The 16,484-nt window shown below is 58.9% G+C and overlaps 3 protein-coding genes across 3 annotated transcripts; all 3 read left to right on the forward strand.

The window, feature by feature from the left end:
- Window positions 1-2,189: 2,189 nt before the first annotated feature.
- On the forward strand, window positions 2,190-4,811 carry LMXM_32_2150 (conserved hypothetical protein; the record flags this gene model as incomplete). The annotated part of the gene is made up of 1 exon (XM_003878421.1): window positions 2,190-4,811. One exon carries the CDS (start codon window positions 2,190-2,192, stop codon window positions 4,809-4,811), a length of 2,622 nt encoding a protein of 873 aa, XP_003878470.1.
- A 4,723-nt stretch (window positions 4,812-9,534) lies between these two features.
- On the forward strand, window positions 9,535-10,140 carry LMXM_32_2160 (conserved hypothetical protein; the record flags this gene model as incomplete). The annotated part of the gene is made up of 1 exon (XM_003878422.1): window positions 9,535-10,140. The coding sequence occupies one exon, from the start codon at window positions 9,535-9,537 to the stop codon at window positions 10,138-10,140; it is 606 nt and encodes a 201-aa protein (XP_003878471.1).
- A 1,310-nt stretch (window positions 10,141-11,450) lies between these two features.
- On the forward strand, window positions 11,451-15,860 carry LMXM_32_2170 (conserved hypothetical protein; the record flags this gene model as incomplete). The annotated part of the gene is made up of 1 exon (XM_003878423.1): window positions 11,451-15,860. One exon carries the CDS (start codon window positions 11,451-11,453, stop codon window positions 15,858-15,860), a length of 4,410 nt encoding a protein of 1,469 aa, XP_003878472.1.
- Window positions 15,861-16,484: the final 624 nt, after the last annotated feature.

Below are 16,484 nucleotides of genomic sequence, written 5' to 3' on the forward strand. Positions count from 1 at the left end.
TCGATGTGGCCGCATCTGCGCCGTCCCTCTCCCTCCCTTTCTCTCCTCGTTTTCTTTTTTTTTGTTGTTCCCTGCTGCTCTCCTCTGCTGCTCCAGACGAGGGGAGATGGAGCGCGCAACGACGAGGGACGACGAAGAGGAGGACGAAGAAAGGGCGAGAGGGTCCGTGTGTCGTGTTGTGCATTGTTACCCGATCACGTGTGCGCTCACTTGTTTCTCCTAGATCCTCTCACCCCACCCAGGCACGCCTGGGGCGGGATGCAGAAACGAAGAAAAGAAAAAAAGACGGAAAGCAATCCATGTGAGTGTCATCAGCAGTACCGCCGGTGGCCACGCATATCCTCGCATGAAAGTGCCGAGTTGCTGCACAATACGCCCCCTCTCCCCCCTCCCCCCACGCCTGTGGTGTAGTTGCTTGGGCTTCCTGCGCTATGTGCGCACTTCTTCGAGTGCGCTGCGCAACGCATGCATCGTGCATGCAGCTGCCGGAAAAAAAAGTTTCCTCATGGAGGCTGATGCGCCTCCTTACGCGTCCCTCACTCGTTTTTTTCTTCGCGAGCGTCCAGGCTCTCGGCATGTGGCCCTTCAGAAGAACTCTTCTGCGGGTGATGCTAAGGCTTCATAACCTACACTGGCAGGATGCCCTTCTCAACCTTCTCCCTCGTTGCTCGTGCACGTATAATGCTTTCACTGTCGTTTTCTTCGTATAACCCGTCCCTCCTTTATTTTGGCCGTTCTCTGTTGCTTCGTTGGGCGCGCGCACACACGGACACACACACACACACACACACACGCTCGCTTGCGGCGTATGTGCCGCTCTCTCTCTTTCTCTGTGCATGAACGTGCGTGTGTGCGGGTGCGTGCTGACACGCTTGTGTGTTCTGGCATCACAGATGAACATATTCTCTCCTCCCCACCACCCACCATACACGCCCCCCTCTCCCCCACCCCTCATCCCAATCCTACACAGACGTAAAGCTGAGCACACATACAGTCGTCCCCACACAACGAGGGAGCAAGCACTGAGAGACACCGAATACAGCACGAAAAAAAGACGGAACATATTTCACGGGCGGTGTGGACCATGTTGTATGCCGGCCGCTGCCTCGTGTCGCTCACTCTTCTCCGGTAATTGCCTGCATCATCATCTTTGCTCCCTCCCCCTCCTCTTTCCAACCTCTCTCGCCTGGCACGTGCTTCGAGGTTTCTTTTACTGGCTAATCTCTTCCTTAGCCAGCACAACGGGCGCGCCACCCCATCGTTGGACTTCACTTCTCTCCATCACCTAGCACACAGCACAGCGATACAGTGACCCAACGCGGTGTGCGCTCACCGACAGGCTCTCCCTTTTCCATATATTTGCTTTTAGGTTCGTGAACTTTGGATTTCTTTCCTGCCTTTGTGTTCCGCATCCTTTCAGCCAAGCACCTTTGGACGTGTGTTGCAGTCGCGCGAGCGAGCGCGCACTGCCGCAGCTCCGTCTGCCTTCCTCCTTCTGGCTTCGCTCTGCTGCTGCCGCTGGTACGGGTGCCGGATCTTGCTTCTGTGAGGCGCATCCTCATTTTTCTTCGTCTTCCCTTTCTTCAAATCGTTGGCGTTCTCTCTCTGTCTTCTTCATATCTATATATAACTTCTTCAGGGTGGAGCAGATCAACAGGACAAGCCCCCCTTTTTTCGTGCCTCGCCGACTTATACCCACTTGATTGGCGGCGCTTGCGGGGTGGAGAATTGGCCGGAGCTGCTGTTGCTACACCCCCTCCCTGTCAAGACGCATCTGGTCTGTGCTTCCACAGTAAGAGAGAGAAGTATAGAGGGAAGAAGAGCGGCACCTTTTCCCTCTCTCCCCCCTCTTCCCACGCACGCCATTGCAAAAGTGGTCCGGCTACCGCAGTGAAAACAACCGCGGCGGCGCGCGCTATTCGTAGCGGTCGCAGTCCAAGACGAAGCGCGCCGATCACCGTTTGGTTCGGCTTGTTTATTCCGGAATAGACGCCATCTATCACGTACGACACGTTGTGATCGAGAGACGGAAACAAAAAAGGGAAGAGAGAGAAACAGTGCATCATCGCCATTTCTGAGTGAACGGGACGTAGCCTACAGATCGTCCCCTCTCGCCGCTCTGGTTGCCGTGCTTGGCCTTCCCCCTTTTTCTCTGGCCCGTCCCCTGTCCGTGTGGAAAGCAGACGAAAATGCCACTCAAGGGGCACACCTACGATGTGGCGACCACAGTTGAGGCACTCAACGCGAGCTTCTCGTTCGACCCCAGCTGCCATATTGAACGCGTCCTGCCAGGTGCCTCACGGGAGCTGGTGAAGCAGGTATTGTGGGCGACGTCGCGCGTATCGGCAGTGAACGGCAGGCCTGTCGCGGACAGCCCTGACCTGAAGGCAGCGCTGCTGAGTGTGGTCATGCGGCACCACAACCCGCCATCGGTCACGCGAGAGGAGACGACGGTGCCCAACTCTGTGGCGCTCTTTCCAAGGACCCCAATCACCGTCACCTTTGAGCGCACCGATGAGCATGCATCCAAGGTGACGATCGAAGGCAGTGTTCTCAGCGACGGGGCGGTGAGCAAGGTGGAGTCTCCGAGCTCCGCTGCCGTACAGGAGCTGATCAGCGAAATAGCGCCCCCGTCCATCGAGGAACCGCCGCCAGCGCTGCCGTCGATCGATGCGGATTTGCGCGGGTCTTTCCGGCGCACCATGATTGGCCACCCAGGAGTAGCGGCGGCGCTGCTCAAGGAGTCTGTCAGCGCTGCTTCACCGAACGTGACCATGACAGCGAGTCGCCGCTCTACATTAACACCAGCGACTAGTGGCTCCCCGCAGCCGGCAACGCGGCTAACATCCTCCCCGCTAGCGCCAGAGGCGCTACGGCCCAGCCACAGAAAGAGCAGCAGCTCCTCATCGGACTTGGATGGCAGCGAGGCCGCCTCGGAGGCCTCCTCAAGCGACTTCGACACGGTGCGCATTTGCCAGCTGAAGGGCACATCTCCTTCTGACGGGTACATGACTGCTGCCGCTGCCGCGGCTGCTGCAGCTCAGGCAGGGGCTGAGTCTCCCACACCGGGGCTGCTTGAGTTTGAGAAGATGAAGCTCTCGATGCGCGGGGACGAAATACTGCGGCATGTGGGGTCCGGCGTGGGCACCTACGGACACAGTCCCGCCGACGTAGCGGAAATGACGGTGAAGGGCCGCATCAGGCGCGCACTGGATTGCGTAGAGATGGGCTATTGCGTCATTTGCGTCACGCAGGAGGTGAATCCGATTGCCGAGATCGAGCTGCTCGCGTTGACTGCGAAGAAGCGCGTCGTCGCCTTCGACTTGAGTGTGAAGCTACGCCTCCGGCCAAAGCCGGAGGTGCTTGCGGCCCAGTTCGCAGAGGCCATGCGTAGCGGTGCGTGGTTTGTAATGGTCAACGCGCACAAGTCTATCAGCACCTGCCTCGTCTTCGAGGCGCTGCTGGAGGACGCCCACATGCACAATCTGGAGGGCTTTGACCCCTCTGCGCGGATTATCATAGCCTTGGAGTCACACCCGCACTTTCCCAAGGCGCTCGTGCATCACGCCGTGGTCATCAAGCTCGTGTCCAACTTTCAGGGCTCGTCCTTCCTGTCCGACTCCATGGCTGCATCGATCTCGCGTGCGCGTCTTGTCACGGCGGACGTGCTCACCCAGTCACAGATCGGGGGCCCGTCAGCGCGCAGCTTGCAAGCCTCCGTCACGCCGAGGGCCACGGTGCAGAAGCCCACCAAGAAGCAAGTGCGTATCAGTGCCGCCGTGGAGATCGTCGACATCGCACCCCGCGAGGTAGTCAAGGTGCCAAAGCGTGACTGCCCAATCGACGTCAGCGGCAGCGTCGCACTCTTCAAGACCTTCAGCGGTGTGAGCGGCGACAAGTTCCTCTGCGTGCAGTCAGCCGGCGAGGAGGGTCGCTTCGCTGTCGGCTCCTCGTGCGGTAACGTCTACTTCCTCGACTCGCTGGGCAACTCGCTCCTCCAGGCACACGCGCACAACGCCTCTATCTGGGATGTCAGCTTCAACGACAAATTCCATTTTGCCACTGGCTGCGAGGACGGCACGTCTGCCGCCTGGAGGCTAGGGGCATCGCTCGACGGCGCCTTGACTGATGACGCGGTGCTTGTGCCAACGGCGGCGACATCGCTCGGCTCCGACGTGTACTGCGTCTGCTACCTCAAGAACATGAATCCCTCCCCACTGCTCATCGGTGGCTTGCACAACAGTCTAGTCATCCGCGAGGCGGAGAGCGATACGGTGCATCTCGTGCCCATCCCCTCAAACGCGCAGGTGGTGGACTGCTTGCCAAACTCGGCCACGGCCCTGGTCGGCGGAGGCGATGGCTCCGTATGCGTAGTGGACGTGGCGATGGCCAAGCCGCTCGGCACTCTGGTAGACCACACTCGCAAGCTGCCCGCCCTCGCCGTCCTTGATGATAATCAATTCTTTACCGGCTCCTTCGATAGTAGCATCCTCTCATGGGATTTGCGAGTACCGGGCGGCGTAACGTCCTCTGTGCAGGGCGGCGCAGCGGCGACGGAGCTGGCGGCGCACACAATGCACACCTTGAAGCTGAAAAACTACGTTACCGGGCTGGACGTTGACGACGTGCACCTGGGTGCCAGCGTCGGCGAGAATCTGTACTTGTGGGACGTCCGAAAGCTGCACACCGTGCTGGGCGGCTACCCACAAGGCTGGAAGGGTCTCTCGCGCGGTGTCAAGGTGCAGAGCGTGTCACGTCTTGTGGTTACGGCGTCGCCGGACGGGTTCGTGCGCTTCTGGAGCTTCGTCTAGGGCGGGCAGGGGTGTGCTGGGTAATGCACATGTCCACTGCACTCACGACGAGGTAGCCGTGCGGGGCTGCAGCGAGCGAGGGTGCATGCGAATGGATCAACTCTTGCCACGCGTGCCGGCGCAACGCGTCACGGCCGAACGCCCTTGGGGGGGGGCGGGGATACGAGAAGGACAGCGACTGATTGTACGCCGCGGTTTCTGTTAGTGGACCGCGTGAGCCGTCGACTTTCTGTGGTGGTGGACAGCAGCGGTAAGTTATCGGCACGCTTCACGCCTCTCTCTGTTTTCGTTTGTGTTCTTCGCTCTTTCCTGGGTGCTTGATGCGATGTGCGCGCCAAGTGCGTGTGCGCGTAGGGCGCCGACAATGCGAAGCTTATTTTCGAATGGATAGGAACGCAAGTGGATCTCTCAGCGGTGGAGAGGGCCATGGTGAGTGAGAGAGGGAGAGCGACGGAGAAAAAAGCCAGGGATGACTGATGACGTCCATTTTTCCTTTTCTCCACGGTTCGCTTACGGTGTTTTTCGCATTCGTGTATGCTGTCGACGTGCACTGCCAGTGTGCCGTGCGCGGGAGTAAGAAAAGGGTGGTGAGAGGGAGGATGACGACAGTCGAGCGCTCACGGATAAACAGTGATATTGAGAAGAAAAACAAAGAAAGAATCGAGGCTGAGCCTGTGGGGGAGAGTCTTGAACCTTTTCCCAACGCTACCATGTGCATCTTTTGCGTGGCAGTGCTCCCTTCGCTGCGGTTTCATTGCCTCTTGCCCAAAGCGCGGCATCCAAGCTTGGGCAAGAGCGTTGTGGATGACCTTTTCTGTCCTTGTCTGCTGTATGGATCTCGATGCAGCCCTGCCGCCACCTGCCCCCTCCCAACTCTTTGTTTTTTTTTTCTGTCCGTCTGTCTGCTGTGGTGGCTTGTTGCTGCATGGCTGTTCTTTGGACGCATGTGCGTATCTACTGTACGGTATTCTCCCTCCCTCGCTTCCTTCCCTTCCGTTTAGTTTTACTTCTTCGGTGGCCGTCTTCCTCACATGCGCCGGCATGGACTCGCACGAACACGCACTTGTGGATGTGTGCACGCGCACGAATTTGGAAGCGAAACCAAAGGCTTATTTCTTTACTATTCTGTAACACAGTGGTGGCCGTTGGAGTTTCTACCTTTCTTCTTTTTTTTCATGATTGTTGTTTATATTTTGTTTTCTTGCGCTTGCCTCCGAACCTGTTCTTCCCGCGACTCGCCGAGCACTCACCGACCGGCCTACGCTCTCCCCTGCCCCCTCCCCTCCCTCCCCCTCTTGCTCTTGCTCTTGGCCAACACCTCTAGCCTCCCCCTCTTTTTCGTTGTTTGTGTTTTTTTTAATGCTGAGTACACATCAACTCCGCATGCTCTCGCACACACACACACATATATATATATATCGCTATTTCTCGGCCTCACTTGCTCGTTGGACGATGCGTGTGTGGTGTGTGTGTGTGTGTGCTCGCCTCTGTTTTCGTGTGTTGTATCGTGGAAAGACTGGCGAGCAGAGGGCCACGAAGAGACACGGCGCCTTTCAGCAGTGCTCGCACACGCGAAGAGACATAAGCCGCGTCAGCAAAGTCCCAAGAGGAGCGGCGAGGCGGCTGCACCAGTGGTGGGAGTGACGGCGACGACTGGTTCGTTGAGCAGCGCTGCGGTGCTATTGGTGATGGTGGTGGTGGGGGGAGGGAGGAGAGTAGATTAAGGAAGGGGCGGTTGGGAAGGCTCTGCCACACGCAGCCGCCCGCGTCTATCACAGTGTGAACACACCGAAAGACGAACAGGTCAGGGTCCAAAGGGAGGCAGGCGTGAGGAGACACAAGAAGTGGCCTGCAACAAGTCAACAGGAAAGGAAAAAAAGCAAAAGAAAAACAAAGAGCAACACTGCGAAGACATCTGTATGTGCGCACATGTCTATTGATACGCGTTGACGTGAAACTCGTCCACATCGAAGACACCGAAAACGCACATACGCCCACATCCGCGTTCAATGCACGTCAATGGTTCCCCTGGTCTTTTTTTTTGGTTTCGTTGTCGTCTACCTCTCCTCCCCTTTTTTCTTTTTTTTTTTTTGGCCGTCTATTCTTCGCTGCGCGCGTGAATGCTTTGCATGTGTGTGTGTCTGTGGTCTTTTCTTGACTCGGCTCTTCTGTTTCTCTTTTCCCCGTTCTGTTCCTCCGCTTATCCTCGCGTTCTGCGAGGCTTGTGTTTTTCTTTCGTCGTTGTTTTCCGCCGTTTTGGTGTGCAGGCTTCGCCGGTTCTCACGCCGCAGATGCGCGGCGTTGTTTAGGCAAAGGATAGTAGGAGAGTCAAAGGTGCGAAGGCACGTGTGCTCGATGCTGACGATGATACGGGACTCGACCACGGAAAACGAAGGCGCCCATATGTGTAGGGGCAGAAATCGATGTATGTTACAGTCGTTCGGTGAGTGTGCATGGCGCTTCCACTTGTTTCGATGATGGTGCGCACAACAAAAGAAAGAAAAGGGCAGAGGGCTTCGGGGATACTTGCTCATTTTTTTTTTCTATTGCCACGAAGGGCGCAGGATGATCTGTATGCACGCAGCTGCACACGCACGCACGTCTCCGGTACAGCGGCAACAACAAAACGGCCAAGGGAAGGGAAAGGCGAATAACAAGAACACAAAAAACCCTCCGAGAACAAGAAAAAGCAGTGGAAGCGGCACTTCGCAGTGTTGAGGGTGCGTGGGCTATGATCTTACAACGATACACCGCTTTTAGAGCCAGAGGAGTGGGGCAAACGGTGGCGCCATGGCTGTATTCAAGGTACCTTGACTTACGCCGTCCTCATCCCGCGCTCCGGCGCGCGCGGATTCGGTGTCTGCGTGTGGCGTTTATTGCTTCAGAAACGCCTCTTCTCCCCGAACGCGTTGTATCTATCACTGGATGAGGTGTAGGCCATACCACGCCTATTGCACTTGCCTTCTCCCGCTTCGCATCGCATGCTGGCTGGTTCGAGTGTGTGCCTCCATGACGCGATTGGGCTATCGCTCTCCGCCTCCTCTGGTCTTCTACCAACTTCTTGACTGCTACGATTTTTTTTGGTGTTTGTGTGTCCCCCTCTAGACTTTTGTCTGCTACACGCACCCTCGTACACAGACACGTACACGTGTAGGATCGTGTGCAAATCTTCTCGGGGCAGATACATACAACGGACACGCGCGTACTTCAGTCGCCTCCGCGCTACTTTCTTCCCACCCCCTCTCTTATCGCCGCCCGCGTTTCCTCGCTCTTCAACCTCCGCTCTCCTCAGCGGCGGCAGACAGATGCACGTGGATGAGCATAGCAATCTACGCCGCAGCGCATACATGCAGCTGTAGGGTACTAAAGGCTTTTCCTTTCCTTTGTGCACGCTGCGAGCTCTGCGAGACGTGAGGCCACTGCGTCTACCCACCACCACTTCTGTGTTCCATCTGAGAACAGGACTGCAACGGGGACATATCTTGTATTGCCCCATTTCTGTCTGCGCTTCGTTGGTTTTTATCGTTTCTGTTATACGGTGACCAGGCGTCGCCTCGCCTCGCACGGCGGACAATTCGTCGTGGATGTGTGCGCGGGCCTGCTCTCTATTCACCCCGTGACGGCGCACATGGAGGAACTACTCCTTTTTTTCATGTTCTCGGCTTGCGAGTCTGTGAACGGATACAGAGCACGGAGGCACCTGTGACGTCTCCGTGCAGATGCCAATTCTCTCTCTTGGACTTGCGGAGCACTTTGGGGCTTTTACGGGAACTATGTCTTGCTGGTGGATGAGTCGTGCACATGGATGCATGCCCGCAGCTTCACCATCCTTCCTCTCCACCCCACCCCCTCCTTGCGCTGGCAGATCGGAAGCAAGGGGCCCCCTGGCATGCCATTTGCGAGGGCGTCGAATCCGTTGCGAGGTCCGCGGAGGGACAGAGCCGCGCATGTATGTCGACACACATGAGCGGCTGTGCTGCGAGATTGTCTACTCCGGTTCTACGCCATTCGTGACCCTTGTGTGATCCCGCGGCCGTCGCGGAGGTGGCGAGCCGGTTTACGGGACCTGCAGAGGAGTTGCGTGCGGCGTTGGAGCTGGAGCACGGCGCGTACAGCTACTTTTCCTTCAACTGAGAACCAGACAGCGTTGCTTCCACTCTGGCATTCTAATTATCACACGGACGCGTGCGAAGGAGTGCACGAAGGACTTTGGAGCCACCATGCGAAGGAGACATGCGCAGCAGCTCAGGGGAAGATACAAATAGGGAGCCTGGCATACTGCTTGACGAGCATCCGGAGGGAAGGACCGGACAAGCGACACAGGCGAATCATCACTTCCTCCGCTATCTCACTGTGCGTGCGGTGGCGTATGGGTTTCTGCTCCCAATCAGTGAGAATGAAGCGGTGCGGGTGAGGGAGAGGCGGATGTGCAGAACCGCAGCCCCATCTCAGCAGCAACAACGCGAGAGCGAATGCACGCAATGCCGAACCGCCCCTATGGGCTGGGTTTGATGGCTATGCTGATCGGCGCGCGTCTGCACTCGCGGAGCCGAGAATCACTGCATCTTTTCCACGCTGCCCTCTCCCAACCTGAAGAACACCCACGCCCACATGTAAACCCCCCAAAAGCGGTATCATCTTCTCAGTAGCATTCCTTCACCGAATTACAGTCGCCTGCTTCATCGTTCTTCTAGCACGACGGGGACTGCGGCAGAGGTACAGGATGAGTAGGGTCACTGCCAAGGCCGATGCTGACGCTGCCGCGTTACTGCCGCGAGTGATCGTCTTCGATCTCGATGGAACTCTCTGGACCCCGGAGATGTACCAGCTGTGGGGCGGCTCCCCCTTCAAGCCGCACAAGCAGAACCCCAGCATCATGATTGACAAGTCTGGCACGGAGGTGCGCCTCATCGGCGAGTCTCGCGACGTCTTGCAGACCCTTGCGACGAACCCGAAGTGGGCAAACACATACCTCGCCATCTCTTCCACCTGCGACGTCCCCAGCTGGGCAAAGGAGCTGCTGGGCACATTCGAATTCACCGACTGTGCCGGAAAGACGGTGCCCATGCACAGCCTATTCGGTGACCGCATCGAGATCTACAAGGCGAACAAGGCGAAGCAGCACGAGATGATCCTTCAAAAGGTGAACAAGCTCGACCCGAGCGTGTCCGAGTACGCGCAGATGCTCTTCTTCGACAATCAAACGGACAATGTGCACCATGTGTCTGGCATTGGTGTGACGTCCTACTACTGCCCCAGTGGAATGACGAAGGGGACGTTCGAGAAGGGTCTGCAAATGTGGCGCCGCGCGCAGCTATCGAAGATGTGAGGCGCGACTGTGTAGTCGAGTGTCAGGTACGAGAGGCCGACGGGAGGGGAGTGTGGCGGGGCCAGTGCATGCCGATCTTCTTCCCTCGTGCTCAGGTTTCTCGTTGCTCTCCAGTGCAGCAGACCGATGAAATTTTGGATGAGGCTTCGCCTGTGCTCGTGTACATATTCGTGCGCATCAAGGAGCGGTGCCTTTGCTGCTGTCTGCTTGACGCGCGTGGAAGGCGTTTGTTGTACGTTTCACGTCTCAGGGGCCGGGAGAGTAACGCTGGAAAGGACGGAGCGAGAAAAAAAGATAACCAGCTGCACACATGCGTCGCTGTCATTACACGATGTGGCGCACTAGACATCTTGTGCTTCCTCGCGTTCACCCACGGTGCGAGTATATCTCGGCTTTCGAAAGCGGACAAGCAGGCGCCAATGCACCTCGCACATGTCGTGCGGGAAGTTTGGGTGCGCTGCGAGTGTTGATGGGGCGACGAGAGCACAGCGCATGGCGCTTGCACTCCCTCATCCACTGTGATGGCTGAGCGTGCAGCCTTCTCGCTGCTTTTATTCTTTCATGCTCAGGATAAGGCAGGTGCGATGGTGTTGCACGTGCTGCGTCGTCCTGATGCCCATCTATCATTTCCTTAAGCCGGTGCACACGACAAGCACTTGCTCCCTCTCTCGTTCGCCAGGACGGAGCGCATTCGCCGGCGCCATCTTTTTCGACTCTCACTTCCTCTCGGTTGACGTATCGCCATCCTTTCCATCTCGTCTTTTTTTTTCATGCGCGTGTGCACGCTCGCATCGCTGGCACCTCCGTCTTCACCGCACTCGCCTTCCATGGCTGAAAGCGTGCGTCTGTCGGTGGATCGACTGAGCGCAAACAAAGAGCACCCGATCGCCAGGAAGAAGACCGCCCTCCCCACGCCGGGGGCCCTCCGACCCTTTCTTCCGCCCCCGTTCTCGCACCACGTCTCGCAGTACGTCTATCCGCACATCCGCACCCACGCAGAGAGAGAAGCGGAGGCTCAGCATCGATTTCCTCAGCGGCTTACTTTTAGGCGCGGCGGCAGGCAACCGGCGACACTGGCACTCCGCTTGTGCTGAACTCCGTCGTGTTTGCCGTCGTAATCAGACAGAAAACGAAACCATCGCTACTCGTGAGGTCGGGACGGGTTCTAGGCGAGCCTCTACTGCTCGCCCCCTTCTCTAGCTGTCCCAGCACCCACTCCATAGCGCATCTGCGGTGCAAGCCCACGCTGCCACTTTTTTCTTTTCACCTTCTTGCCTCAAAGGCCCCTCCCCTCCCCTCCCCCTGTCATTATGGGCGCCTTTGCTTTGTGTGTGGAGAGCGCGGCACGCGACATCCGATCGCTGCTCACGCTGCATCGCGTGCATCCACAGGTGCGCAGCGACATTCAGCGCATTCTTGGCAGTCTTCTTCGAAAGAACTATGAGAGCGTGGCGGTGCCCTTACCGATGGACCTGATCGATCCCCCGGAGCAGGTGTGCCGAGAGCTCGTAAACGGCATCGTGGAGAACGCCTTTAAGACAGAGCTGCCGGCGTCCGACTTTCACGCCTTGGAGCGCCGTTGTATCGCGCTCCAACAGGACAATGCCGAGTTGAAGGCCGCTGCCGACAAAGCTGACGAAAGTGTCGTGGAGTTGCGGGACGCGCTGTCGGATCTCAAGAAGGCACACGAATACATGCTTCATAGCTACTTTAGGGAAGTCCTGATGCTGCGCTGCCGCATCGACGATCTTCAGCGACAGCTTCGCACTCGCCGACTGCACTCCACGACTCTCGCGCCGCTTGTCGGTAGCAGCGTTGCAGCGTTTATCCCCACAATAGAGTCTCAGCTGCAGCACTTCCTTGTCAACACAGGCGTAGCCACGGGGCAGAGCGAGCCGGCGACTCAGTTGTTGCCGTCACCAACTAGGACACCGCTGCCGCCGAGTGGGTCATCGGACGAGGATTCGGAAGCGGATGATGACTCCGTGCATCGGCGACTCTCAAATCACATTACCCCCCACGGGGAAGGGCGTGACGCTGACGCGCAAGCGCAGACAAGACCGCCCGTGCTGAGGGCGGCTACAGCCGGCGCTGCGCCGGCAGCACTAGCCGATGCAAAGGGGTGGTCCACGGCGGTTCATCCGAAGCACAAAGGCTACAGTATCCGCATCAACGTCCCGATAGGCACTGCTACTCGCGGGCGGACGCTGGGGTCACCGCGCAGTGCGACGGTTCAGAAGACGACAACGTTTGAGGTATGGAGCACGGAGCCAGATAGCGTTGACGCGATCTTTGATTACGAAGAGTACCTCCGCATCCTCAACGGCGCGGATGCCGCCTGGGCGCAGCGCTTCACGGATGTGATGGATGGCTCGGAGCGTGGTAGCTCGCGGTATCGTCGGCACTCGCTGAATGTGCGCACTCGCGCCAAATCAAAGGTGAGCTTTCTCTCCGGCAGCCTAACTTCAAACCCCGACGACCCCTCGTCTTCTGCGGCGCTTTTGAACGAGAAGGCGAACGCAAACGGGTTCTGCTGGTTGCTACACCTCGCCCTGGAGCCGATCAAGCACAAGTTTCACATGGAGCTGGACGAGCTGCGGCAGGCGGTTCAAGCCATGCAGCAGGAGCACGCAGACCAGGTGCAGCGGGTTGAGCGTGCACTCTTGGTCGTGCAGAACCGCAACGATGCATTGCTTGACTTCATCAACACGTTTGCGCAGCAGGCTCGGGAAACCTTGTTGGTGGTGGCTCGTGACGTGCAGGCGCAGAGCATGGTGGAGCTCCTGTCCAGTGGCGCGCTCCCGGTTGCAGCGGCTGAGACAGTCGCGTCCTTTTTTACTCCCACCACGTCAGCGGAGAAGCCACATGGGCGATCGTCTTTGTCCTCAACGGCGGCCTCGCCGCTACCCCACTCAGAGTCGGGTCAGGGGCCATCGGCGCCGCACTTGGTTCGCAACAAGAAGTGGCGCCTGAGGCCAGGCGTGCTGCTTGTGGCGCAGGAGCAGGCGTCAATGATGGCTGCCATGAATCAGCGGCTGGGAAAGACCGGCTCGGTGGAGGTGACGCGCAGCATGCCGCATGCTCCTACGAATGCTGCTGAGGAGGTGAACTACTACCGCGCCGACCTCGGCCTTCCCTACTGGTCCTCGCACCCGGTCACCTTGCACGCACAAAAAATCTTCGGCGAGCTGCAAGAGATCGCTGCATCCATTCGCGCAACGCGGGCGATGCATTTCTTCGCATCTGAGGAGACCACTGCCGGTGACAGGCGTCGGGTGCAGTGGAAGGTCCGAGGTATCACAGACTCGAGCCGACACGATGGCGGCGACCACCGCGGATGCCACTTCCCGCCACCGCTGTTAAAGGACCGCGACAGCTCTTCCTTCTACTATTTCCGCGACTGCGACGCGGACGGAGACAGCGCTACGAGGCACTTGGCAGCCCATCACCGGCTGCGGGAAGAGTGGCTGACGGCGTCCGTCAGTGGGGCGGACGGGCAAACAGCCGCGGACTTGCTACGTGAGCTGGCAGGTCTGCGCATGCGCCGCGCATGTGACCGGAAGCGACTAAAGGTGGTGCAGGCATCACTGCCGCAGCATTTCACGAGAGACGCCGCTGCTTCTGTCATCGCGGAGGAGGCCGCTGGGAGAAATCGAACGAAGAAAGGCGCCGCCACCGGCGCCACCGACCCGGAGCCGGAGTCGCTGCACCCGCACTTCTTGTCTCCACAAGGGCTGCTGAGGGCTTCTGCGCTGCAGCGGCTCAGCGGGCGAACGCAGCAGCGGCTGATTCAGACGTCGCAGCGCATTGCCGAGCTTCTGCGACTGCTGGACTTGCACTTTGGCCATTGCCAGCTGAAGGACTCCGAGGACTCGCTCTCGCGGGTGACGGCGCGGAGGCTAACGGCTGAGGGGCCGCAGAGACTGCTCCGCGCCAATGGCGCATTGAACTTGGCGGGTCATCTGTGGAGCTCACCCTACTTAAATGACACTGTCCTGGATGCGAACGATCAGCAACAGCAGAGGGGCACCTGCGCCGGCTACTCTCGTGGGGAGTTGATGTATTTTCCGATAGGGCTGGCGGGGACGCGAGACGCAGATGGCAACAGTATCGGTGGGGCTGGAGCGTATTTCATGCTTGACGGGTCTACCATCTCCGCCGCGCCGTTTGCCCCATTGTGGACGGCGGCAAACAAGGGCAGCAACGAGGAATCGGAGCGGCCTGCGATGACCAATCGCATCACTCCGGCTGTGGCGGTTATGGATTATTGCCGGGGCGTGCAGATGGGTCGCCCGCTTGGTGGGCGCGCCGGACCTGTGTATCTCTTCCAGGACCATGAAAGCGGTGACTACTACGTTGGTGATCAGGCTGGCCGCAACGTACTGAAGGCCGACGACAGCACCACTGGCGTTGCGGCTGTCACGCGAGCAGAGGCGGACACGCAACGGTCGGTGCTGCCCATGACGCGCATTTTGTTCCCAGCGCCGATGCAGTCTACCGCGGCCGACGCTTCTTCCGTCGCGTTGTCTGTGGCGGCATCTGGGGCAGCGAGCACGGCACTTCACCCCATCTATCTTGTGCCCATGGCGATTCCTCTCTCGGACGAAGAGGCAGTGATAGAGGCGGGCTGGCAGGCATGCCACCGACACGGTCACACACGTCGCGATCCCATCTACTACACGACGATGGCACCCCTTCCGCTCTCGAAATCGTATCATCATGTCGTGCCGCAGCCAGGAAACGCCGACGCCGTCGCTCTTGCGGAGGCGGCGGCTGACGCGGCCGCCGTTTTGGACAATGGTGGCAGCAATGCACGTGTGAACCCTTACCTTCGCAGCCCACCTTGCGTGTTCCAGCCGGCGGACGAGGCCGCTGCAATGATGCGCGTGCGCTCCGTGCAGCTCCAGCAGCGCCAAGGCGCTAATAAATCTTTTCCTGATACTGCGGCGGTGGACAGCACCGCCGCTTGCGCACGTTCCGGCCTCCTATCACCAGACGTCACAGCGAACTTGGCCGTGACCCCAACATCCACGTTGCCGTCCTCGGTGGGCCCTCTCTCTGGCTATGCCCTCTCTTCCCCCGAAGCGCATCTCCTTGGTGTGTTGCCGTTGCTTGCCGCTGACTGGCAAGGGAGCGGAGGCCCAGTGACAGCCGCGCCGCTTCCTGGCAGCTCCAGCAGCCACCCTGCGGCACCATTAGCGCTGCCTCCCTCCACAGAGCCTGACACCACGCTGGCTAAAACGGGGCACGACGGCGTGCCACCCCTCACCAAGCCCCTGCCTCACACCTCTGCTCCTGCAGCGGCGGCGGTGCCAGTATCTTCCGCCACGAGCTCCTCCCCTCCCCTTGCTGCAGCACTGGTGATGGCGAAGGAGCGGCGTAACGCGAGGCTTGTCGAGGAGGCACAACGCGCCGCACAGGCAAAGACGCTTCGGCAGGAGTCGCTGAGAAACCGAATTCTGACGCGCACGGTACCGAACAAGGAGCGTGACGTTCTGCCCGTTCCGCCGCATCGTCTCGCCCCTCTCGGTAGCAAGCACCCAGGTGACGAGGCCTCGTCCATGTTACCCCTCCCTGCTGACTCTGCAAGGCTGCAGCGTCAGATGCGTCCGGAAAAGTACTCGCTAACGCCGCCGCCCCCGTCGCTGCGGTGGCGGGAGGTGAACGGTGGTGGACTGAATGCCTGGAATCTCAGCAGCGACAACGGCGACGCGGCGTAGGCCACGCCTTCCGGGCTTCTCCACGTGCGCTGCTTCATGTGAGCGAGGGTAGTGAGCAGCTTTTTCCGTTGATGGGCTTGCCTGTGCCAGCACATCCGCCTTCTCTCTTTTTTCTCTGTGCTTAGCTGATGTTTCATCTTTCTCTCTGTGTATGTGTGTGTCTCGGCTTCGCATTGTTCGGTGTTCGCGATGATGTACAGAGTTGCCTCGACGGTGGTGGTGGTGGTGGGGGGGGGACGGCGCAGGAGGCGCTTGCGCACGTCCTTACCTTTTGTGCCTCCGCCGCTCTTTCACGGTTGTAACGGACGACACACAGCACCGAAGAGGAACGGAAAATCCGCCGGATGTTTTATGCTTCCCTTTCTTGTAGCGTTCATTGGAAAGACGCGGTGCATCACTCCGCCCCGCCCCGCCCATACCCCCTTCTCCTCCTCCCTCTATTACCTCTGGTCCCCATCTCTGTTCTCTGCCCATGCCTCTGCGCGCTGGGTGCGTGTGCGCGTTATACGTGTGTTTTATCTTCTTCGTTTTCTTCCTTTCCCTTCTACTTGGTGCGCGTCATGGTGCGTGGTGCTGCCCCGCACTCCTCCGCCTCGGATAACCGCGCCTGCGCGGGGAACGCAG

The sequence above is a fragment of the Leishmania mexicana genome, chromosome 32, assembly GCF_000234665.1.
Source record: "Leishmania mexicana MHOM/GT/2001/U1103 complete genome, chromosome 32".
Lineage (NCBI taxonomy): Eukaryota > Euglenozoa > Kinetoplastea > Trypanosomatida > Trypanosomatidae > Leishmania > Leishmania mexicana.